Source organism: Balearica regulorum, chromosome 3 (genome assembly GCF_011004875.1).
Source record: "Balearica regulorum gibbericeps isolate bBalReg1 chromosome 3, bBalReg1.pri, whole genome shotgun sequence".
Taxonomy (NCBI): domain Eukaryota; kingdom Metazoa; phylum Chordata; class Aves; order Gruiformes; family Gruidae; genus Balearica; species Balearica regulorum.
The window spans coordinates 27,343,959-27,369,727 of record NC_046186.1 but is presented as its reverse complement, the minus strand read 5'-3'; the positions used below and the strand labels follow the sequence as shown (position 1 = coordinate 27,369,727).

The 25,769-nt window shown below is 37.2% G+C and overlaps 1 protein-coding gene and 1 long non-coding RNA gene across 3 annotated transcripts in view; one reads left to right on the top strand and one right to left on the bottom strand.

Moving 5' to 3' along the window:
* The window catches only part of LOC142600928 (uncharacterized), a 637,768-nt gene that overhangs the window by 343,973 nt on the left and 268,026 nt on the right, over window positions 1–25,769 (bottom strand). The window lies entirely within an intron of this gene.
* Window positions 1–25,769, top strand: part of HMGCLL1 (3-hydroxy-3-methylglutaryl-CoA lyase like 1) — an 89,241-nt gene that overhangs the window by 17,544 nt on the left and 45,928 nt on the right. The window contains exons 2-5 of one of the 2 annotated variants that reach the window (XM_075747375.1): window positions 5,548–5,625; window positions 6,603–6,710; window positions 12,395–12,490; window positions 14,310–14,458. In XM_075747375.1, the coding sequence (XP_075603490.1) occupies window positions 5,548–5,625; window positions 6,603–6,710; window positions 12,395–12,490; window positions 14,310–14,458 (431 nt within the window). Of the gene's footprint in view, window positions 1–5,544; window positions 5,626–6,602; window positions 6,711–12,394; window positions 12,491–14,309; window positions 14,459–25,769 lie in introns of those variants that run through there. The other variant, XM_075747376.1, reaches the window with a different exon arrangement.

Genomic DNA, 25,769 nt, shown 5'->3' with positions numbered 1-25,769 from the left:
TGATTAATGGATTGGAGCATCTGTCATATGAGGAGAGGCTGAGAGAGGTGAGAGTGTTTAGCCTGGAGAAAAGAAGGCTCAGGGGGATCTTATCAATATGTACAAATACCTAGTGGGCTGAATAAAGAAGACAAAGTCACTGACAGGACAGGAGGCAATGGGCACAGACTGAGGTATAATAAATTCCATTTAAAGATCAGAAAAGTCTTTTTTACTGTGAAGGCGGTCAACACTGGAGCAGGTTGCCCAGGAATCTCCATCTTTGGAGATACTCAAGACCCAACTGAACATGGTTCCAGGCAACCTGCTTTAGTTGACCCTGCTCTGAAGAGGGATGGTTGAACTAGATGATCTCCAGAGGTCCCTTGTGACCTCAATGATTATTTGGTTTATTCCAGATAAGTTAACTCTGCATTTAATTAATTCCATTCCGTAATGATTTACTTGCATTTTTATTTTGTCCTCTTATGGATGATCTCCAGTTGATTTATTTCTTTTTTGAAGTAAGAAGTCCAAAACTAGACACGGTATTTCTACGCATTAAGTAGCAGGCTACTGTTTTATCTATGACATCCCTGTTTATAGCCTAGGATTAGAGTTGCCATTTAATTTTCTTCTTTTTTTTTTTTTTTTTTTTCTTGAGAGCATGATGTTAATTGACTCATATTCAGTTTGTTATTCATTTTAATATCCCAGTCCTTTTCTATAGAACTGTTTAGCCAGGTACTCTCTGTCTTCTATTTTACAAAAATCTCTTTTTGGGGGTCAAAATTATTAAAATGGAGAAATAAGCATGATAGAATTTGTAAAGGACAACATGCAAAAATTCTTTTAATTAGTCAGTCAGTGTCAGATACAATAAGTCCTAAGAGTTGTGGTTTTTATTTATTGTATTGAAATGCATCATATTTATTTCTCTAGTATGTCAATGGAATTTTGAATTCCAGTCCTATTGTCTAAAGCACTTGCAACTGCTTTGTTTGTGGTATATCTGTGTTATCATTCAGGTCATGACTATGCAATGATATCGCAAGAAAAATTTACTTAATGAAAGCTTCTCAAGGGCTGATGAGGTTTTTTGCTAGTCATGGCCTGTTCTTGGCTACTGTTCTCCCAGTGGACATGTCAGCAGCATATAGCAGAAGTTCTAGGATGAATACTTGGTTTATCTTTGGTAAGGGATATTCACAGTGGGTGTGTCCCACTGTTTTCTGAATATCTGTGGAGATTATTTACATCTCACAGGTGAATCTTCTCCATTTTCCCCCTAGTTAACTTGGGAATGAATATCTTTTTTATTTGCCTTCCAGTAGTGTGAACTATATAAACAAGTCTCTGCAATACCACTTCAATCATTCCTTGATTATGTACTAAGATTTTAGTTTCTTCCTGTTTATTTCCTCTATGTCTTGTAAAGTTGAGAGATAGCTATGTGTTCAGAAGATTGACCACTATTTTCTTTGTTCTTCTTCCAGCAATTGCATTCTTTATCTCAGAGCCTTCTCCCAGTCTTTGGGCATTTGTCCATGTCACTGCACATATACATATGGAGTTATGATGCCACCTCTCTGCTGATCCTTGTTTAAAACTGCTCTCCTGAATAATTCTTCCTTGTACAAGATGGACCTACCTTTGCTCAGTTGTCCTCTGTGCCAGAACACCACCTTGTGGAAAAGGAAAGCAGAGCTTCATCTTTGCTTGGTTAGAAAGATTGAAAAGACCTGAACCTCCAGATTCTTCTCTCTCACTTTTGGGTCCTTTCAGTTGTTTTTTAGTAGCTCTGGGTAATATTTGCCAGTGCTATTAATGTCCATATGAATGAGCTGCATGGGCTGAAAATCAGAAGGCTGAATGAACCTCAGCACCTTTACTAGAAGTTCTGAAACAGTGACAGAGCTTAAAAACGTGTGTTTATTTAATTGGATTACATTTATGGGTATATTAAGAAGATTATACTGCTCTAATTAAGGGTTACTAGGATTTTCTATAATAAACTTGAATTTTCAGCTATTTATAACTCAGGAAAAATGTTTCCATACAGAAATTTGGCATTCAGTGTCTCAAGCTGAATGGTATGGTTTTCCTTTTTCATTTTTTTATAAAAAAGATTCTTTGGCTGCATTCTATTTTGAGGTAGACAGGTTTTTTTGTGGTTTTATATGCTTTTTGTTCTCCCTTGGCAAGGCTTGATACATGGAAAAAACAAATTTTCCAGGCTTTTAGTCTTTTATGTCAACTCTTTCCTTTTTGATATTTCAAACATTGTACTTTGGTAGTAATTACTTTTTAACAGCCATTATATAATTCAATAAGCACTCACCTCTAAATACCTACCATAACTACTTTTTATACTGCGTTACATGAAAATACTTCATACAATACAATTTAGTAAATACTTTTTCTGAAACAAGATTATTTACCTGACCTGGTTAGTGTTTAATGTAAGTACTTGTGTATTTATGTAAGGTTCACCTTTTTTTGATTTTCTTAAAATATAGAAACTGTTTTTCCGACAACATTGGCAAGTACGTTGTGGCAGCCACATCCCTGGAAGTGTTCAAGGCCAAGTTGGATGAGGCTTTGGGCAACGTGGTCTGGTAGAGGGTGTCCCTGCCCATGGCAGGGGGATTGGAACTAGATGATCTTTAAGGTCCCTTCCAACCCAAACCATACTATGATTCTATGATCCGTGTCTCCAACTTCTTGGAAGAATGTCCTAATGGCTAGTTACTGAGCATTCGTAGGACAGGTGAGATTAAGGTGAAGAGGTACTCCTTTCCTCCTCTGATTCAACTTGGGCCACAGAATGGAAAAATGCTAGACTCAGCAGAAGATGGTACATGTACTTATATAGTCTCTGATTTGTTTCTGAGTTTTATCCAGTTATTATGCACCGTAAATTGCATAAATAGTACACAGGGGCCTGAACCTAAGTATCCCACCTCCCTTTCACTTGCGTGCTATCTGAGCTTCATGAGAGAAATTATTAGTTAAGTTGGGGAGAAGGATGATCAGAACAGGATTTGTGAGATGAATAAGAAGCTGGCTGAGGAGAAAACAGAGATAATGTTGAAAGATTTATTAGACCAAAGAGAGATTGCTGGTGGAGTTCCTCAGGTCTTTTTTATTTAGGATGTGTTTCTTCTATAGCACTAACCCAAATTTTTTGAGATAATATATGTTTGTGGTAAAATAAGGTAATCATGTTAGTCCAGATGTTTTCACCAGGAAATATCAAGGTGGTAAGATCTGCTGATGGCAGAAAGACAGGAGACGTTATCAATACCACACTGAATACCACACAGGAAGAACTGAGTGACCCTGAAGACAGGAGCAATGAATGTACTGTAGATAGATAAAACTAGATGAAATTCAGTGCAAAACAAGACTCTTCTGGACTAAGAACCAGGATGCTTACTCAAAGCTATTAGTTCATCAGCTTGAAGAATGTAAAGATTTGTCTGTAATATCACAGGTGGGGAATAAAAATTAACACTTGAACACCTTTTGCAATGTCCATTCCAAATTTATGAAAATCCAAGGGCTGCAGACATTCTCTGAATGGCTGTGTTAGTGGCTACTGCACGTGCTCTGGCTGTGTGAACTCTTCTGTAAAGACAGGTACGGCTCTTTGATTTCAGCAAAAGTTTTACCACAGTAGGAACTGAATAGGATTTGCAGGCTTTGGCCTAGAAATTGAACATTTTTGCCACTGAAGTTTTATGGACATTTTTCGTGCTCTAAATTAAGGTTTGGTTCACATAATCTATTTTAGATTTTTTTTTTTTTTTTCTCCAGTCACAGCTTCACTCATAGCGCAGCTGCGGCATTTGTCTTGTAACAAGAAGGATCTGATAATCATGAAATAACCCAGATTTATGCCTGTAGTGCTGAAGCGGTGCCATATTTGTGAAAATAACTTAAAAAAAGAGGAACAATATGCAACAGCTGTGAAGGTTTTACCTTCACATTTAAGTAGGTTTATACTGTCAGCGAGTGTGGGCTTAGCACAGCCTGACAGAGTTTTAACTTACCAGATGTCCCACGTGATCAGATAGATACTGTACAGCTGTTTCCCATTCTTTTTACTGGGCTCAGATAAATACACAGTAAATGCTCTGAAATATGTTTATTGTATTTTGGCTAGCATTGCAGCTGTTGCTGCAGAGAATTTAGTTTAGTCCACGGGCACTGAGAATGTGGGTAGAAACCAAAGGTGCTGTAGGAGCGCTCATTTTTCCGTTACCATGAGGAGAAATTAGCGGCCATTTGGTTGAAACAACTCTGATGATACTAGCCAGGGAGGGATGAAAAATGGGTTTTTCATCTGGTTGTGGCTGATGTGAGATTAGTGGCCGTATTTACACACTGCAGAAGTGACTTGTGGTCCCTGGGCGAGCCATGACTCCTGGAGGCAGGAGCTGTCCCCTGGGCTGACAGTGTGGTCCTTCCAGCAGCGTTTGACTCCCCTCGCAGGGCAGGTGGTGGGTGCAGCAGGAGCAGCTGTCTGGCAGGTACCTTGCACTAATCCCAGCACGGGCTTTCAATGCTAGAAGGGGGGCACTGGGTTGGATTCTGTATTCAGTGCAATAGAGAAAACAGGGTGTCTCCAGAACTCCCGGCAAGGCTGCCTGAGTCCCTCCTGTCCACTCCTCTGGGCGCAGGCGGTGTGCCCCAAGCTGGCTGTTTGATGTGTTTTTAAAGACGCACAGCTTTTGGGGGTCAGTCTAAGCAGCTGCTCTGAACTCTTTCAGGACTTGAAGGCCCAGGTCAGGTTAACTGCCACACCTGTCAACTTGATTCAATAACAGAGCAGCTAAATAATAAAAAGGGAAGTTTCATTTCCCTTCACCTGCTTTTCTGCTCTTGTTTCTCCTTCCTCCCCCTCCAACTCCCCGTGCTCTCCTTAGCCCTTTGACCTTGCCGCTGCCTTCCTTCCCCCCTGTCACCATCAGCCTCCTGCCTTTCCAGAGCTGCTCTTACACCTGGAAAATTCTTCTTCTTGTCTACCAGGGGCCTTCCTTGTTCTCCTTTAAATCCTTCTTTAAAACCTTCATCTTCAGGCAGAGGAATTACTTTCATCTTTCATTAATAATCTCTTCAACATTTCGTGACAGCTCTGTTCTTTTCAGATTTATAGCCTAGTCTTGCAAACGTTTACAGAGAAGTAACTGTTCAGTTAAATTGAGAACATTCAGTTAGAAGTTTGGATGACTGGATCGTTCATTGGGAAGCTTTTTGAATTGGGAATATTTCTCACACTGTAAAACACAATGTTCATTTATGATTTTATGCACATTTTTATAATAAACATTTGTGTCCTCAGAGGAGCAGTGGAACATGCACATGGATAACTTCTGCTTTTAACTTTTATTCCCTAACTCAAGGTGTGGAACATGTTCTTACAGATTTTTAAAGGCCGTAAGCAAACTTAATGTTGACAATATGACTTTATACCCAGAATCATATGAAAGGACAAGTACAAGCTGTACCTTTGATCTTGGTGACCTTCATTGTTTTGTGTTTCAGTATTGATTTTTATTTCAGGAATCTCAAGCATCTGGACTGCCTGAGTACATAAAGATTGTAGAAGTTGGGCCAAGGGATGGATTACAAAATGAAAAGGTAATTTTTCTTTTGTGTGTGTGTGTGTGTGTGTTTTGACATGAATAGCAATGTTATTTTCATTGTGTAAAACACGTACATCCTGCTAATTATGTTTCTTCCATTTTGTCCTATAAATATATTTATTTCTTTTCATATTAATAACTGTTTTGTGTATTAGAATAAAAGTATGTTACTATTTAGCCAGATGTTAAATCATATAATTTCTTTCTAGACTTGGTTTATTAGCCTTTCTGTTACTCAACTACCATTTCTTTTTCTGAAATTTGTCTTGTCAGTCAATGACATTCTGTCATGACATAATTGGTAAATGCCGTGAAACACTGACTACCTTTATAATACACATTTGTACTACAAGTGCTACTACAGGTTTTGTCATACTTCCTGCTGAACAGGCATGGGAAAAAAAGAGAAATTACTCTTTTGACAATATTGTTTGCCTGAAGGGTCGTAGGGAAACATGGAAGATTGAAAGAGACTCTGTAAAATAGGGTACACGTATCAAAACAGTCGTCTCTTTCCACAAACAGGAGGATAAGCTTACATATATTGTTACTGATATCAAACATGTTAGTAGTATTAACAGAATGGAATTACTCTGCCTCAGCTGTGGAGCTTTTTTCCCCCCATTTTTCTCTGGTTGGACTGTTCTGTGTTGCCATTTCCTTTGTTGCTTCTTTGCTAGGTTGGTGTTTGGTTACCAACAATTAGTGAGGCCAGATCTATAACCAGTTCCACAGAACTGCTTCCTCATTCTTTTGTCGTGGATGAAAAAAGGAGTAGGAACATGTATACTGCCTAGTGCTTTCTTTATGCAGTAGCTTCCTACTGTCAGGAAATAGTATAGTTAAGGTATAATGCGTGAGTGTAGTTCATTATTAAAAAAAATAAAATTGATTGTGTACTGAGAACATTTCACTTACAAAAGTTTCTTACTGAATGAAATGCTTTACTATAGTATGTCTCCATGTCCATAGGTGATAGTACCAACTGATACCAAAATTGAGTTAATCAACCGGCTTTCCAAAACAGGCCTGCCTGCAATAGAAGTGACCAGTTTTGTTTCATCCAAATGGGTGCCTCAGGTATGTAAAATCATCACCATTCAGAACTATATCTATTTAAATGCCATTCCATGCAGTGGAGTTTTCCATTAGTATAGCCTGTATAATTATACAAGAAAATGGAACAGAAATAATGTTTATTTGTAAAATCGGATGCTGTTGTCAGACGCCATTTACGCAGTTTTCAAGTTTTGTGCTTTTATTCAGCAAGAGGAGGTTGCTCCAGAAGGGAAGGGGAACTGGAAGCCAAGCATGATAACAAGGAGAGCAGAGGTTATAGCCTTGTTGACCAAAGGGCAGTCCAACAGTCCCTGAGAGCAGAGCAAGTCTGGTGAGGGTAACCAGGGCAGCCAAGAGTACACATACTCAGGTGAGTCTGCAGTGATGCGGCAGGTCCCAGATTAAGCCAGGAAGTCAGGTGTGGGAGGACGTAGTCAAGATCCAGTCAGTAAGGTACATGGCCAAGCAGAGGCTTGGCTGCTGCTGTGCAGCTGCACTGTTTCTCAGATTGGGAGGAAGAGTGAGAGTGTCTCAGCTTAAAAGTTGCTGTGAAGCAACTTTTGCTGTGAAGTTGACTGAAAGGGCCATGTTAACTCTTCTTCTCTCAGCCTGGAGAAGAGAAGGCTCTGGGGAGACCTTATAGCAGCCTTCCAGAACCTGAAGGGGGCCTACAGGAATGCTGGAGAGGGGCTCTTTATCAGGGAGTATAGTGATAGGACAAGGGGCAATTACTTTAAACTAAAAGAGGATAGATTTATTAGATAGAAGGAAAAAATTCTTCACTGTGAAGGTGGTGAGGGCCTGGAACAGGCTGCCCAGAGAAGTTGTGGATGCCCCCTCCCTGGCAGTGTTCAAGGCCAGGTTGGTTGGGGCTTTGGTCTGGTAGAGGGTGTCCCTGCCCATGGCAAGGGGATTGGAACTAAATGATCTTTGAGATCCCTTCCAACCCAAACCATTCTATGATTCTATGATTAACAGAGCTGTTTGGGGGTTCCTCTGTTCATCTGCTTTCCAGCTTTTATTGATGAGCTCCAAGGCTGAGTGATGCTTCTTAGGTTACTGTCTTCTTATCAGTGAGCTGACCTTGAGTGCAGGCAGCTAAACTCATAGGAGAGGAGCACTCCAGGCCCTGATCAACAGACATGCTAGGAGTACAGTTTGCCATGATTACTACATAGGGTGTGAGAAATCTTAAATATTGTCATTGCTCTTCGAACATACATAATTTAGCAGGTCATCACCAATTTCCCCCTTGCAGCAGGAGGGTAGGAATTTGTGTGTGTGTGTTTGTGCAAGGGACGGCAGTAAATGGGGAGTAAGAGAACTGGTCACAGGATGCTGAGTGGGTGTAAGAGGTGTGCGGATGATGGATCAACACCATGAGTAAAGGGCAACTGGGATATAGGATGCTGAGTGTAGATGTAATGATAAAGATTTGAGATTATGAAGCAGTTGGGATTCAGAGTACTGAGCTTGCGTATCCAGATGAACAGCTGTGGGGCTGATCTCTGGGGAACAGTCATGGTGAAGGGGACTTCTTGTGGAACCAACACCAAATCAGAGACCTAGAATCAGGGCAGAAACACCTAGATGCACAGGGCTTGTGCCAACTGGGTAAATTTCTCAAAAGTGCTCTCTAGGACCAAACCAAGGGAGCAGACTCTCCAGGCCTGGGGGTTGTGTGGACTGTCATGGAAACTCGACTCTTCCCTGAAGCCAAACACCATTTTTGAACGTCTGCTGCATGTGGTACATTTCTGTGTATCTATCCACCACCCAGTCGTCCTTTTCCAAACACTAGCATAAACACACACGCACATACAAACACACATGTGCTTATATGTTGAAGTATTCTAGTTAAGGAGAGATGTTCGATCCTGATTTTGAATTTGCTCACAAAGGGGCAGTGAGTTTTTGCAGTTAATAATATAGAGAAAATTCTTTACAATCAATGTTAATGTTGTACTATGGAACACAGGCAAATCAAGTCCTTGTGCATTTTATTTTGCTCTTTATTTATGTAAGCATTCAGTTGCAACTAAAGAACTCCATGAGTATCCTGAGTATCCATGAGTATCATGGATCATCAGGTGCTGATCTCCTCCCTCTGGTGACCAGTGATAGAACCCATGGGAACAGAATGAAGCTGCGATGGGGGAGGTTTAGGTTGGATGTTAGGAAAAGGGTCTTCACTGAGAGGGTGGTCGGGCACTAGAACAGGCTCCCCAGGGAAGCGGTCACAGCACCGAGCTTGACTGAGTTTAAGAAGCATCTGGATAACGCTCTCAGTCATATGCTCTGATTCAGCTGGTCCTGTGTGGAGCCAGGAGTTGGACTGGATGATCCTTATGGATCCCTTCCAACTCAGGATATCCTATGATCCTAAATGGGATCATTAATATAATTTAATGTTGTTCCTACCTCTTTTCTACTCTTCTGAGAACTAACAGTCATCAATGTAAAAAAGAAAGGTAGCATATCTTTCTTTCTTTTTCCCTAAATGAAATTTCATTTTCCACATTTGAAAGTGTGTTTGGAAGATCTAAATTGGGGACTTTCATATATGGAGTAGTAGTTAGGCACGTTAGTTATTTTGCAGATTTAGCACTCTATCAGCAGCCATACTGAGTTTTGATTAATAGTAATAATTTGCTCATTATTTTTCCAAAATTAATTTTTACATTTGGTACAATTCAGCATAAATCCTAGACTTTCTGAAGGCAACAGCAAAACTACATTGGCATTAGGAGTGCCAGGTTTTCATTTGAGATTTAGCACTACAAATTCAGGCTTAGTCCCGAAGTATACTATGTAGCTCCTGTTTGTGCAAACTTAATTATTCCCTGCAAGTAACGAAATAAGTCAGTACTTGTCTATATCATTTAAACTCATTTTCAAGAAGTTACACACTTGTTTGCACAGAAGCATTTGAGTACTTATAAGTTCAGTAAGGACCACACAAGTTATTTACAAAGTAAAGCATGAAATTAATTAATTTGAGAAAATCCATCAATTTTTAACATTTGTTGCACAACTTCTGTCATAACGTATATAAATTTTGTCCATTTTAAACTGAGAATACATCCTGGGCCTGGACTGTATTCCAGGCTTTCCTCTGAGTAAACCGTAGTACGATCATACTTTTTCTTATTCATGAGTTAGCAGAACAAACTGTGCAGCACTCTGAGGGACTCCTTTATTTCATTGTTCTCAGGATCACCAGGGAAGGATCCAAAGGAAGGATAATACGAAAGGGGAAGAGAACAGCGACAGTCCAGATTTTTTTTGCTGTCAACGCAGGGGCAATGATACTGCGTCCATTAAAAGCGACTAGGTTAAATTTTTTCCAAATGTCATCAAACTTTGGCAGTTACGGCAACAGAGAATAATGAAGGTTTTTAAACATTAGAAAGAAAAGTCTAAAGGAAAGGTGGATTTCTTCCTTTCTTGTTTAATTATTTCCTTTTCCTGTGAGCCATTAGGAGTACCAAATTTAGCACAGGTTTGTCAGTTTTGGAAAAAATGAACAATCCCTTCTTATCTTAAAGTCACATCTGAATGCTTTATTTTAATGGCTTAATTTGTGTTTAAAATTTTTTTTATTTAAAAGGTAAGATTGTGTTGCTTTGATAGGGAGTGCAGTCTTGACTTTGTCTTTTCTTTGCTCTTTTTTTCTTTTCATAGGTCATGGGAATAGAATTCACGGTTATGTTTAGATCACTCATTCACTTATTTCTTTTTTTAGTATTTTAAAGCTCTTTTATGGTTTCCCATCCACTGTTTTTTTTGGCAGACTTTTTTTTACTGAAAAAAGCGAAAAGAAAAAGTTCCACAGTAGCGAGGTGCCATATAAAACAGGATGCCACACCTATAACCTAAACAGCCAAAAATTATAAATACCTACCATCAGAAAGCTTATTTTTAAAGAAATTTGGAAAAGAAATATTTTATTACAACTTAAAATCTTATAACATACAGTATGTGTTAAAATGGGATTTTACTTACAGGAAAAATAGTAGTGGGACAAATGTAATATGTATTATTTGGATCTGGCAGCTTTATACTGGTTGAAAAAGTTTCATTTTGGTTTTCTAGTATATTTTAAGTCAGGCTATAATTTTAAAGTGTGGAATTCGTTCCAGCATTTGCCATTTAATTAATCATTTGGTTTCAAACATTATTCCTTGCCCTGAGAAATGTAGATACTATTTATATTAAATTAAGGAACAAAAAGTTGTTCTTAAAAAACTAAGGCATTACCAAATTGCTTTTTGTGAGGTTATCAGATATGTTAGGTGGTCACACTGATTTAGTTTATGTAGAAACAATTACAGAAAGTTGCTTTGTGCCATCACTGGTTTCCTGATGAGAAATCAGTTGTGTCTGGCTTTAAGACACTTTTCATACCATATATCCACTTCCTTATAGATACAAGTTGGGCTTACGTTTGAGGAGGCATACATGCATTTTTCTGATATTTTTAATCCATTCATTTCTGTAGTAGGAAACCAGTGACAGGAAGATTCCAGGTTGCCAGTAGTATTGTCACTTAATAATCTGATATAATTTAATGTCACATATTTAGTATTGTGGTACTGCAAAGCTGTCAATAAAGTATCTGTTGCAAATAAGGAGTAATGAAAGCTTTGTAGTTCACATATATATCTTTTCATACAGTACTCCTCAAATGACTTTTCATCAGTGTCAAAAGAATCAGAAATCCAATTTAATGTTGTTTGCTTGGAAGATTTGCTTTTATGAGAGCTGATTTAAAAAGCATTTAAAATACACTATTCCTTTTTTAAAACTTAAAATCTATAAGACATGAAATATGAGGGATATGTTTTATTAACTGTATTGTTTTCAGGCATCACACCATTAAAAAATAAACTCATTTTTCCTCCACTTCTTTCAAGAAAATCTGCTTGTCTAAATAATCCACAGTTTATTACATGAATAAGTCTTTGATTCATCTTTTTGATTAGTACATTGAGTATATTTAATTTTGAGTGAGAAAAGTGTAAGAATATCTTAAAAAGGAAGAGTTTCTTTTGTGAGGGGAGACTAAGGAAAACATGCTTGATTAAAGTAATGGTCTTTGACCTTTGCTATAATAAAGAAGTATTTTCTTCTTTTGAAAGAAAATTCTAAGTATATAAAACTGTTACACTACACAGAGAACTGGATTTTGTTATATTTTTAAAGACAGACTTGTCATTAGTCTTTTCAAATATGCTGATTACAGTGTTGAGTAATTTAGGTTCACTTATGTTTAAGATTGTGAAGTTGAATTTATCAGAATGCTGAAGGATTTGTATGGTTTTAAAATGTCAGTTATTCTGTTAATTCCACCTATTGAGTCCATTGAGGTAAATTTCAAGATGATCAGCATGATCACAAGCCTATCAATTTATGATACAAATCATGTTTTTACAGATACACACAAAAAAGAAAGATGTAGAAATCTTAGTCCCAATTCTATATTCATATAGAACTGGAAAGCTTGCAACTCAAACACTTAAAAGTGAAGAAATCCAAAAAAAAGTATGCTTGTACAACATCAATTTAACCCCTTTGTTGTTACACTTTTTATATGAACTGTATACCTAATGAAGGCAAAACCACAGTCTAAACCAATTTCTGCTGATCTATATAAAATCAGAAAATAACTGCTGATCAATACAAATTATTTATATATATTTTAGATGGCAGATCACAAAGAAGTAATGAGGGGCATTGAGCGGCATCCTGGAGTTCAGTATCCTGTTCTCACACCTAATCTTCAAGGTTTTCATTCTGCTGTAAGTACCTTCATAGAAGACGTCCACAATTACCTCTTTCAGGTTTCAGACACTTTCAGTCCAGTACCATAAACTAGCTATTTAATGTCAGGTTATAACCTGTCCTGTTAGAACTAAGCTATAGTTTTTTTAATTAATTAATTAAATTGTGAAAAATGGATGAATTCGCAGAGTGATGTTAAGGTCTACATATTCATATTTTAATGGAAGTATTGATCAAATAATCTTTGCAAGTTCCTGTAAATGATGCTTGTATATAAAAAGAAAGACAATTCCTTCTTCTTTGACTTGTTTGCCCTAGAAAAGTTTCTGGAGTGTCTTCTTATTGGAAAGTAGTGAATAAGAATGAGGAAAGAGTCATTTAAATGAAAATGCTTTATAGGAATGTATTAGATTTCTTAAATTCTGTGTTTCATTTTGGTAGGGTTTGAAAGTTTAAATTGTTTCAGTTCATAGAAAATAAATATTCAAAATTATAGACTAGAAGTGTTTGGAATTGTGAAAATGGAGCATTTCAGTCTTCTTAAAACATATACATTGATAGTAAAATCTTAAACACTTTTGTTTTCTGAAAATTTTTCATGCTTCTGTGCTTTTGTCTTGATATAGGACAAGCCATATTTGGAAAGCATACTGCTTGATGGACATTTGTGGTGTAGTCTATCATTCAATTTTTGTACTGCATATGAAATCTCTGTTAAAACAGAATCCTGTACTTAGGCGAGTTAACTATCAATAGTCAGATTTATAGTGCCACAACTTTGTCTGCAATGGTAGCTTGTATGAGTTGAATTAAATCTGCTATATCTCTATACCATATTTAGTGATATAATGAAAGGAAAACAATGCAAAAATAGTTGTAGATTATTGCTGAGTTCTTTCTTGCTGCTATTTATTTTTTTCTTCCCTCTATCTGGAAGCATATATGTTCCTGTAAGGGTTGCTGAAGCTTAGACGTTATCCTGCAGAAGCAGAGAGTAAGGGGAAAAACTCCATTCTTTTTAATAGAGTAAGAGTATTATTCTCACTGGAGAGTAAGAATTAATTAATTAGCTATTCTCCTAAGCTTAAGTGTTTTCTTCTCCTATCACGTGGCTTTTAGCATTCTAGTTTGCCTCATGTTAATTGATTTACTGAGTACTAAGGTACTGAGTAGAAGCTCAGGCTACTTGCCCCTTCAGTGAAGTCACCACATTTACACATTTTATAGACTGGTATTTGCTCTGAGACTTTTTCTCAGTGGACTCTCACATACACATTTTCCATATTATCCGTATCAACTATGACACCAAGACCAATGGAGTCCTTGATCCTAGAGTTCGATCTAACAAGGAAATCCCTGCTGGTTATTGTTGCTGTTCTAGGCAAATATAGGCACAGAGCTTTCCTAAGCATGAGAATTACTTCCTGGCATTCATGAGAAACAGGCTTTGTGCAGAGGATGGCTATTTCAGAGTTGTTATATGATCTTTTCCTTTTCTGAAAAATGAATATAAGTATCAATCATTATTGTTTTCATAGTTGGTTCATGTGATTTCCTACATCTTAATACCTTTATCATATATCATTTCAGAAATATGTTTACCTAATTGCTAAGAAGAGGAAGGAAATATGCCATAGTGAATGAACTCAAAAGTTGATTCAATCTGTTTGTATGCAATAGATGATTAAAAAAAAAAGGAATGAAACTTGTATTTTAGATATGAATGATATACTTATAATCTACTTTAAAATTTTAGAGTGTCATACAGAATTAAATGCTTAATCTAATCTTTTAATATAGTATTATTATTCTGTTTTATTAAAATGTATTTTTCAGATTGCAGCAGGGGCTACAGAAGTCTCAGTATTTGGTGCAGCATCTGAATCTTTTAGCAAAATGAATATTAATTGTTCAATTGAAGAAAGCATAGAAAAATTTGAAGAAGTTGCTAAATCTGCAAGGAATATGAATGTTCCAGTGCGTGGGTAAATATAAAGATTCTTAAGTAATACAGTTATTGGAGTTGTTGTTACAGGGGTTTTTTTGTACCAATAGAAAAGTATACTACAAAATTTTTACATTTTAGATGAAATAATAGCCTTTATTGTGATTTTTTTTCTAAGATGTAATGTATTTAGTAATTTTACTCTGTGTTTTGTAACTACTAATGGTGACTAGTTTTCTCCGGAAATTGAAAAAAAATAAGCTGTGTGTTTAAACATACCCATTTTATTATCTATCATCACAGATGACAATAACATTTATTTTGTGCTGCTGAGAGCTCATAACGCTGTTGCCTGCACCTTAAAAAATACCCTGCATACTTTTTTTTTATTATAGTATTGATTATATATCACTTAATACACTGTAGAATCAAGGTATAAAAGTGATAAAACAAATTTACTCCTATGAAAAAAATATTCTCTATATAAGTGATTCTGAAAACTCCAAGTGTTGAAGTGTTTGGAATCTCTAGTGCATGAAACTCTGGAATTGTCCAGTATTTATCTTTTTCTAGAGTACCTTCTTTTAAACTGGAAATAGTCCTGACTGGTACTTGCACTTGAACAGTCTTTCTTTTTCATTTCCATTTTCTTTTGCATTACACAGAACTACTTATCTGAGATAATTTGTGAAGGTCCTTGTGAATGCAAAAAGGCTTACATACATTCAAGGAGAAACTCAACAGTGAGATTTCTTGAGGATTATTAGTAATGCAAACTACATCACGCTCAGAAAATACCTGGACTTCAAAATAGATAGAGGTAGATACCTCCGAGACTAAGTGCTTGAAAACCTGGGAATAAATACTGGGATCTCTCTTTCCTCCAGAAATAGTGATGAAGTAATGCTGCTGCTCACTCTTTGCACAATATTGTGGTAGTTTGAGCATTTGCCTGGAGAAAGGGATATGTGACTTCTAGTTATACTTTAGCCTCAGAGGATCACAGAATAACAGAATGGTTTAGGTTGAGAGGGACCTCTGGAGGTCATCTTGTCCAGCCCAAGGATTTTAACACACACACATCCAAACAAGGATAGCTCATAAACACTTGGGTCCTTTTTCCCTAGCTTGGTTATATGTTTCAGATGGACAATGACTGAATAGAGAAGTAAGGACTTTCACTGTATTAGGAAACAATAACTTGTGCCAGAGTTTAAATACTCTACCTAACTGCTAATCTGTCAGGTAGAGTCAGGGTTTGCCTTCCTGAGCAACTTCTCTTATAAGAGGTCTGTTGTTTAAAAGGTCTCTGCCACCACTGCTTGCCAGATTTTCCTGAAACTAAATTCTAACCTGGGAACATAACTAGCAATCTGAGTTCTCCAGGAGGATTAAGCTCAGGGATGCCTGAATTTTAGTTCCCAGATAGGTGTGTATAAGGGAATAGGCAGCCAATTCAGAAAAGACAGCATATGTATAGCAACAAACCTTAGGCTCTGGTGAACATTTTTACACTAAACTTTTGTTTTCTGGTTTTTGCAGATGTCTAGGCGTGTCAGGCAATATTTTCTATTTCATATTTCTGTTATTTCAGTAACAAAATTCAACCAAATGGCACAATAGAGGCAACCAACCATCATGGGAATCCTCAAAGCCTATGCATTGTATATGTTTTTGGATAGCTATGGGTCTGAACAAATGGACTAGTCCAGAAGATGTAAACTGCAGGTGATGAAGTCCCTGTGGTGTCCTCTAGATTGGTACTGGAGCTTAAGATGTTAACTTCTGTGCACTAGTTTTCACATGTTTAAGAAAGAGGCAACCTGCTGCTTTTTTCCCATCATATTGTATGTCTAAGGCATTTGTAATATGCCAGTAGCAGTTCTTCTGGCACTGATACACTGACATGATGGAAATGACTATTCCCATGACAGGATTCTACAACATTCCCACACGTTTATTGTCTACTATCCGATGAACTGTGTGGCAAGTTTTTTTTCTGCACGCAGTAGAAAAAAATGAGAAAGCAGCAGAATGGGAAGGCATGTACAGAGAGGAAGAGGTAGGAGGCAGAAAGTGGTCAAACAGAAGCAGAGCACCAAAAAAAAAAGAGAATATTATAATAACTAAGAATTAAAAAAAAGAAAACAAAGCAAGGAGGTAGAAAGAGAGGAGTATCAAGAACCAGGTAATGAAGCAAACAGAAACAACAACAGTACGGAGATGAATAAAAATGAGATAGTTGAACTCTGAGAAAATACTATCAGATTATGTTTTAAAAGTGCTTACTTTGTGCAGCCAGTACAACAATCTGTAATTTCACTTCAGTATGCAAACCTAGGCAAACTTCACACAGTACATGCAGGTCAAATTTATTGGGTCTGTCGTGCCAGGTGTAGTATGTTACACAATGCTTCAACAGTGAATGAAAATGATATAAGTTCACTCCAGCTATAGCTTTCTTCCTTATGCTTAAAGAACTTACTTAAGAAAAGTGAATGACTGAGAAGTAGGAAGCCATTGACAGAATCATTCAATTTGTGTGATTATAACAAAGAGTCCAATTAGAGAGGATAAGTATATTGAAGAAAACCTACAGTTTTGTTTATGTTACAGCTATCTTCATCGCAGGATAGAGCTTGGGAACTAATTTATCCAGTGAAAATTGTAGGTTAAGGCATCAGGAGATAAGATGCTGGACTAACGTCACACTTCAAATAAAAAACTTTAGGAGAGGACTGTCTGGTATTTGTCTAGTGGGATCTAATATAACTCAATAATAAAGTAGGTAATCTGCTAAAAATCTGCTGAGAATCTAAATTGCAGAATATGGACCCATATTTCATAACAAAAAAAATCCCAACTGAGTATCTAAACTATCCATTGAACGTGAATTTCAGGGTATGAAAATATTGAAAAAAAAGTTTTGAGCATGACAAGATAAAGAAGACAAAAGAGAATGGGTTAACAAAATCCATTTGGACTTTGAGTGCACTTTTAAAAAATCCCTTCCAGCGAGATATTGAGGAGGCAAAATAGTAATTAATGAGAGTTGAAATGTTGCTATGGATCAGAGTCTAGACAAATATGTTTTCAAGAGAGTAATTGCTAAGCATTGTGATACATTCAGTCTTGTTCCTGCGTGTGCATACTCATTCAGATGCACTCCTCGTGGGCTGCAGAATCACAGGAATCTGTAGGAAGCATTGAGATGGAATGATTGCTCAGAAATAATAATAATAAAAAAGGATTATTTAGTGTCCATCTACCTCAGTATTTTCTTTGAAGCTCCATTGTACAGTCTGTTGTTGAGTAGAATTCTGAAGACCAGAAAAATAATAGCAGGAGCATGAACATAGAAATGCAGAATTCAGAAGGAATTTTTTAAAAATGGAGATCTCTTAGCAGTTGAACAAAGGTCTAGAAGATGGACTTAAAAAATGAAAAAATACCCAGAAAGAAGAAGCAGCAGTTTTGAATGCCAAATCCAGGAAGTAAATAAATCTGATTTCAGCTGCCTGTGAGGGGGAAGATTATGGCAGCAGACTGTCATTTCCAACTTAATTCTATAAGGCTAAACCATAATTTTCTCTGGTAACACCCAAAAGACCCTGCACTGCTATGGAGGATTCATTAGGACTTGAGTGGAAGTAGTCATTAGTTTCCAAATATTGCAATAAATTTAGAAGACTTGTGGAGTTTTACATTGTATTTAATGATATAAAACACAGAGCTTCTCTTCCTTGATGAAACAAAGTGTGGAAAAGATAATCAGAAAGTAAAACTTAAACAGAGATTTCATAGAAATACTCAGTGCAATCAAGGTGATGTTTTCCTGGAGATAAAATAACCAAAAAAAGAATTAGCTATCAAAGCCTGTGATTTATGATCTTGATTTATGATCCCATATTTAGCTGCTACTGAAGAAGCTACTAAGTAAAGTAAATGGCACTTTCGTATCCCAGTTCCATGCAAAATTCTCTAAATGCTCAGTCAAGGCTTTGGGGCAAGTTGTTCTTTATGCCATGTTCTTTATGCTTTATATCCTGATCTGTAAGTATCACAGAGACAAATCAAGCAGGGGCAGAAACTGACAGTTTCAGAAATTGAAATTTGGGAGTTTCTGGTGAATCACCTCAAACCCAGCATTTTGGAAACAAAAGGATGAGATATTACATAATTTGTCAGTTGACATTCAATATTTAGAATTGGTGCTCATGGTTTGCTGGTTGTTATTTAATTTCAAGAAGGTTAGTTTCAGATTTTATTTTGTTGTGTGGCTTCTATTTACTGAGAATAATAATACATTGTTTACAACTATTGTAACATGAAGCAAATCTGAGTATGAGCACACAAGTCTCAGCTTGTCATCCTAAATCTGCTTGTAGTAACTACAAGGAAATAGGCAGCTTTCAGGCTATGATTTATCATATGTGCTTTTTAAAGTACTGGCCTTAGGTTAAGATGAACCACTCTCTGGATAGTCCATCCTTTTGACTGCAAAGGATCTTAGGTCCTATCCTATGTTAGGCATCCTATAGATGACCTATCTAAGGCATAGGCTGTAGATGATTATCTTTGATACCAGAAGTTAGAACAGATGAATCCCATCCTACGTGTGCATAGGCTAAGGATTAGCAACTTATTGTAAATCACAGTAGATATAAGAAATGTATTAATAGGCTCTGTGCTGCAAGGTAACACAGAATGAAACTGTGGACTATACAGACAAAGATTTGTACTCTGTGTGCTGAGAATCAATGTTTTGTTTTTAATCACCTTTTTAGAGATTGGCTACTTTTAAAGAACCTTGGCCAAAACCTGCAGCCTTTGCTCAAGCAAGCTCCCAGGACTACAGATTTTGGCTTCTAATATAAATTTTGTAGGCTAAATATTTTGCTTGAATTACTTAGGTAATAAAAATATTAATATGCATAAATTGTATTTATATTAATTTCAGTACAGAGATTGTTTCCTTTCTAAAGCACTATTATTGTCTAAAGTGTTATTTATTTGCAGGAAATGGATAATTTAGTGCCTTGCCCTAACTCCTTATTTGTGCAGTTGAAAAATACTTCCAAAAATAATTTTAAGGGGTTCAAATTTTATTTCCTATTTTTACTGGCTATTTAGAATTTATGTAGTGAGCATAAATCATTGGCAATCCTTGAATCTTATGAAAAATGCACTCAAACAGTTGAAACTAAACTTTAAGCTTTTGCATGTCTTACTGTTGCTACAGCTGCACTAACATTGACTCGATCATCATCCAGAGAATTTATGTTGTCAGCTGTCACATTTAAAATCTGTAGCACAGCACACAGTTTTCAAAATGTTTACTAAATTAGTGCAAATGTTTATGAAGAATTGAAATCTTGCGTATGGTCTTAGAAGTTGCACTATTTATTAGCGTCATAAAGGGTTTTTTATTTTTATTTTTTGTACATGCATAAAAACTTTACAGTAACATCTGGGACACATTCTGTGAAGACACTGAGCCAAATCAGTTATAAACTGTGTGGTCAGCTAATTACTACTATGCATATTTTGCATGTGAAATGACACAAAATACTGCTGGGTTCAGAATTGCATCTTTTAGTGCATAGTTCAGGTACTATTAAAAATATCACTTTTTCAGTGATTAAAAATGAATCTTAACAGCCAGGATTGATGAAAAACTGTGGCAAATGGTAATTACAAGTAGTCACTTGGACTGTGTTTTAATTTAAATCATAGACTCATAGACTCGCAGAATCATAGAACCATAGAATGGTTTTGGTTGGAAGGGACCTCAAAGACCATCTGGTTCCAACCCCCCTGCTGTGGGCAGGGACACCCTCCACTAGACCACATTGCCCAAAGCCTCATCCAGCCTGGCCTTGAACACTTCCAGGGAGGGGACATCCACAACCTCTCTGGGCAACCTGTTCCTGTGCCTCACTACTCTCATAGAGATTTTTTTCCTAATATCTAATCTAAATCTACCCTCTTTTAGCTTAAAGCCATTACCCTTTGTCCTATGACTACATGCCCTTGTAAACAGTCCCTCTCCAGCTTTCTTGTAGGCCCCCTTTAGGTACTGGGAGGCTGCTATAAAGTCTCCCCAGAGCCTTCTTTTCTCCAGGCTGAGCAACCTTAACTCTCAGCCTGTCTTCACAGGAGAGGTGCTCCAGCCCTCTGATCATCTTCGTGGCCCTCTTCTGGACTCACACCAATAGTTCCATGTCCTTCGTATGTTGATATTTTAAGATGAAACAGGCTTTAAGAATTCAGATTGTGAGGTGAGGGAGGGGTTTGAGTTACATACCCAATAATATTGCATTCAATGCAATATTGCAGCTTGGATGGAATTAATCTTTTAAAAAGCTGGTCACCTCTAGAATAAGACTTAGAATTTAATAATCAGTTCAAATTGGTCCAATAAGGATGTAATCCAAAAAACTTTTCTCAAGAAATGATTAAGAATATATCCCTTCATGTTCGGTGTCCTGTAGCCTCTACACACGCAGCACATATTTCACTTTATTTTAATATCTAGAGCTGGATGCAGTACTCCAGGTGGGATCTCACGAGAGCGGAGTAGAGGGGCAGAATCACCTCCCTTGACCTGCTGGTTACGCTTCTTTTGATGCAGTCCAGGACACAGTTGGCTTTCTGGGATGGAAGCGCACACTGCTGGCTCATGTTGAGCTTTTCATCCACCAACACCCCCAAGTCCCTCTCCTCAGGGCTACTCTCAATCCATTCCCTGCCCAGCCTGTAGCTGTGATTGGGATTGTCCTGACTCATATGCAGGACCTTGCATTTGGCCTTGTTGAACTTCATGCAGTTCACACAGGCCCATCTCTTAAGCCTGTCAAGGTCCCTCTGGATGGCATCCCTTCCCTCCAGCGTGTCGACCGTACCACACGGCTTGGTGTTGTCGGCAAACTTGCTGAGGGTGCACTCGATCCCACTGTCGATGTCACTGACAAAGATGTTAAACAGCACTGGTCTGAATAGCAACCCCTGAGGAATGCCACTGGTCACTGGTCTCCGCTTGGACATCAAGCCATTGCAACTCTTTGAGTGTGACCATCCAGCCAATTCATTATCCACCGAGTGGTCCATCTGTCAAGTCCACGTCTCTCCAATTTAGAGACAAGGATGTCATACGGGACAGTGTTAAATGCTTTGTGCAAGTCCAGATAGATGATGTCAGTTGCTCTTCCCTTTTCCGCCAATGTTGTAACCCTGTCATAGAAGGCCCCCAAATCTGTCACACTTTTTGACAGACAATTTGACACACACAATTTGCCCTTAGTGAAGCCATGTTGGCTGTCACCAATCACCTCCTTATTTTCCATGTGCCTGAGCATAGTTTCCAGGAGGATCTGCTCCATGATCTTGCCAGGCACAAAAGTGAGACTGACCAGCCTTTAGTTCCCTGGGTCTTCCTTTTTTCCCTTTTTTAAAAATGGGGATCGTGTTTCTCATTTTCCAGTCCGTAGGAACTTCACCGAACTGCCACAGCTTCTCAAATATGACAGATAGTGGCTTAGGAACTTCATAATCCAGTTTCCTCAGGACCCATGGATGCATCTCATCAGGTCTCATGGGCTTGTGCACCTTCAGGTTCCTTAGATGATCTTGAACGTGATCTTCTCCTACAGTGGGTGGTTCTTCATTCTCCTAGTCCCTGCCTTTGCCTTCTGTGACTTGGGCAGTGTAGCTAGAGCACTTGCTGGGGAAGACTGAGACAAAAAAGTCTGAGTACCTCTGACTTCTCCATATCCTGGGTAAACAGGTCTCCCGTTTCCTTCTGAAGGAGCATTTTCCCTTGTCTTCCTTTTATCACTGACATACCTATAGAAGCTTTCCTTGTTGCCCTTGACATCCCTGGCCAGACTTAATTCTATCAAGGCTTTAGCTTTCTTAACCTGATCCCTGACTGCTCAGACAATTTCTCTGTTTTCCTCCCATTTTTAATGCACATATGAAGAAAATGTTAAGTAAATTCTGATTAAGCTACATTCCTCCAAGTTCATGTATTCAAAATTTAAAAAGACACAGAAATAAATTGCAATTAGTACAACAGAACAGTAAGGAAGGACTTGTGTTTCCCCCTTTTCCACAAATGGTACTTCACTATCTAATTTGTGTCCTGTGACAGTGAAATAAAGTCAGACAATCTTCCTCTGAAACATTCGGTTCTGTATAGGACTGTCTTAGTCCTAATAAAAATTAACTGGGAATATTAGAGCTGAAAGGTTGCAATTTTTTTTTCTCTACTAAAACCCACTTCTCCATGACCAGCAATTAAAAGCTGTATTTATGTCCTAGTCCTGAAAAATGTTCATGTGAATAGCCCTTTTGAGGCCATTTGGACTATTTGCATGGGCAAATGTGAATGTGTATGCAAATCTGTAGAGGTTCCGTGTTAGAAAAACAGATGCAAATGTTTGCTGTAAAATAACTGTAGAAGCATTTCCTTACAAAGCTGCTGCTTCATAAATTAAAGCATATGTAATCACACATTAATTCTAAACTGGTGTATGTAATTCCTTTGTTTATTAGTCCGACGTCTTTTAAGAATGAGCAGTGTGGTGAAGTTCACAATACATAGAAGCGTATTGAAGTCTATCAATATTTTTTGCTATGACAAATATATACCAAATAAAGGATTGTATGCATTATTAGTATTATTAATTATTATTATTACCTTTTATGTTATAATAAAGATTACAGGTTACAACATATATAATTCCTTGTTGATTATAGGAAATAATTATTGTTTTACTTTGATGCTGATACACGAGGTAAGACACAAAATAGTAGGAAACTTAAAGAGAAAGAATTTATTTTAGTTATCTTTATCTTGTGTTAGTGATATTTGGATTTATTTTGAAAAAATACATGTGGAAGAACACATCAGTTTTATTTTAATATATTTTAGAGCAATTCTGGAAACTAATAATGAAGTCTGTTTTGTTTATAAAGAAACATCCTGATTATCTGAAACTTCTGATTATCAAGACAATCTGATCTTTATTATTCAGTTCAATAGTGCTCTTTTTTTCTTTTATTACAGTTCATCTTAAATACCTTAATTCAAGATATTTGGACAGCCTTACAATACTGTATTTTATATACCTAATTAGAAGTACCATGAGAGAAACTCCCAACAGTTCAGTTTTACAAAAATCATACAGTTTAAAGTGGTGTAAACTTTGAACTCATATTTTCTGGTATTCTGGACTACTTAGGACTGGAGTACACATATTTTTTCACATGGCTTGAAACCCCCATTTTAAGACTACAGTAGCATAGTCACAGTTATATTCATAATAGGGTGACTATACCATTATCACTTCTTTAGATAGTAAAACCAATTTAACACCTTTGTGTCACTATAAGTGAGCCTATATTTGAGATTATAGGAACAACAACATGTAGATGAACATTTAATAGACTTGGAAGCAACACATTTTACTATGCGAATGTAAACAAATCTACAGGCTTACACAGTATTAAGCCAGCTGGTCACAGCCCCCTGGAAAAGTTTGCGAAGCTGGAGATTGCTGGGATGTGGGGACTTGGTTCATTTCTCTGTGCTGGGGACAGGTTAAAAAAAGGATGTAGGAGCCATTGTACTGACTATCATACTGCATGATTGCACTGAGAGAAGAGATTTTCCTTAGGAATAACTTTATACCAACTTTTAGCCATTTTTTTGTGTGCCTGCAGATAGAAAATATTACTAGTAGGCCAGAAGAGCTGCCTTTTATTTTTTTTTTTAAAAAAGAGGGATAACCGTGGAAGCAAAAATGATCCTTGTTTTTTCTTAAACAGTAGCGTAAAATCAGACTTGAAATGTTAATATGAAATGAGAAGATAACAATACAATGTGTTTGCTGGTATGTTACTGATTGCTCCATGGATAATTCACTATAGTTATTAAAATTAAGTGGCTAAGTGGACCTTCATTATAGTAACAGTTTTGTTCCGTTTTTAGAAAATAAGTTATTTTCTAGAATATAGTTCACAATTTAATGGTGTTTTCTGGGCATTCTAAAAATAATAACAAATATTATTACTATAGGATTCACTTTGAATAGCATACATATTACGTACAACTGGGCACTAAATACATGGAGAGGTTGTTTCTTTTTTTTTTTTTTAATCAAATGTGGAAAAAGATTCCTGGCCTTATTTACACATTTTGGGCTTGGCTTGGAGATTCTGTTTCTGGAAGAATCTGCTTTCCCTCTTCTCTTCTTTGTATTTCCCTTCTCCTTACAGTAAAACTTGCCTGTTTTTAACAAATGGCTTCCTTTGCAAAGAGACAGAATCTATCAACCTTAATATTATGAATTCACCAAATGATAGGCATATACATTTTAGCACGAACATCCAATAAAAATAAATACATCTGCAGTGAACATGGTAAATTATATGTGAACTTACACTATAATAATAAACAGGAAACAGCAGCATCTGAGTCTGCAACTGGCTTCTCAGGAGGCTCCGTGCTTCCAGCTGTGGTAGCAGCTGTGGATCTGGCTCTGGAACTCTTGCTGAAACAAGCTGACAAAGGGCTGATTACAACATGGAGTTCAGTTTCTGCTTGGATTCATTTTCCTTTTAACACACTTTGGTTATGATAAGTTTGCTCATTTACCCTGTTTGTGGTTTTATATCCTGCACTTTACAGTCATTGGGCTGGCGTGGTGATTATCACCATTCCTAGTGACCTTGATTGTGGGGACCTTATACTGTCTATACCATTTGTGGAACATTGCAATTTGGTTTTGGCTTACTGGAAGGAATTGAAAACTCTCTTCCTCTTCCTTCTCCCTCCCCATCCCCAGAGGATGTTCAGCATTTTTGTCCAAAATATGACACAGTAAAGTTGTTGGGGTTTATTTTTAAATTGTTTTTACATGCATAGAAAACAATTTAGAAGACCAAATGATACTCACCTGCAGTGACATCTGTAGAACAGGCAAGAGACTAGGTAAACTCTGCCAGGTGAAACAAGTACAGAACTTCTTTTTATCACTTTTTATTAATGGGAGGAATGCTGATTTCAAAGAACCTGAGTGAGCAAAACAGCATTTACCTGTGTGTTCCTAAAGCAGCTGTATAGATACATGCACTTACTGCAGGTCCTTCTTTCCACCTCTGGTTGCATGGCCTCTTTTCTTGATTGCATGCTAAAGATGTAGTTAAGCTACTAAAATATCTGGCTTTGATTCAGCAAAGATTTAAGCACATACTTAGAATTAAACACTTCCATTGCAGAGTCTGCTTTGTGAACTCCCAGATACTTGCTTCTGCTCTCATACTGTGGAGTGTCTCTGGTGAATACC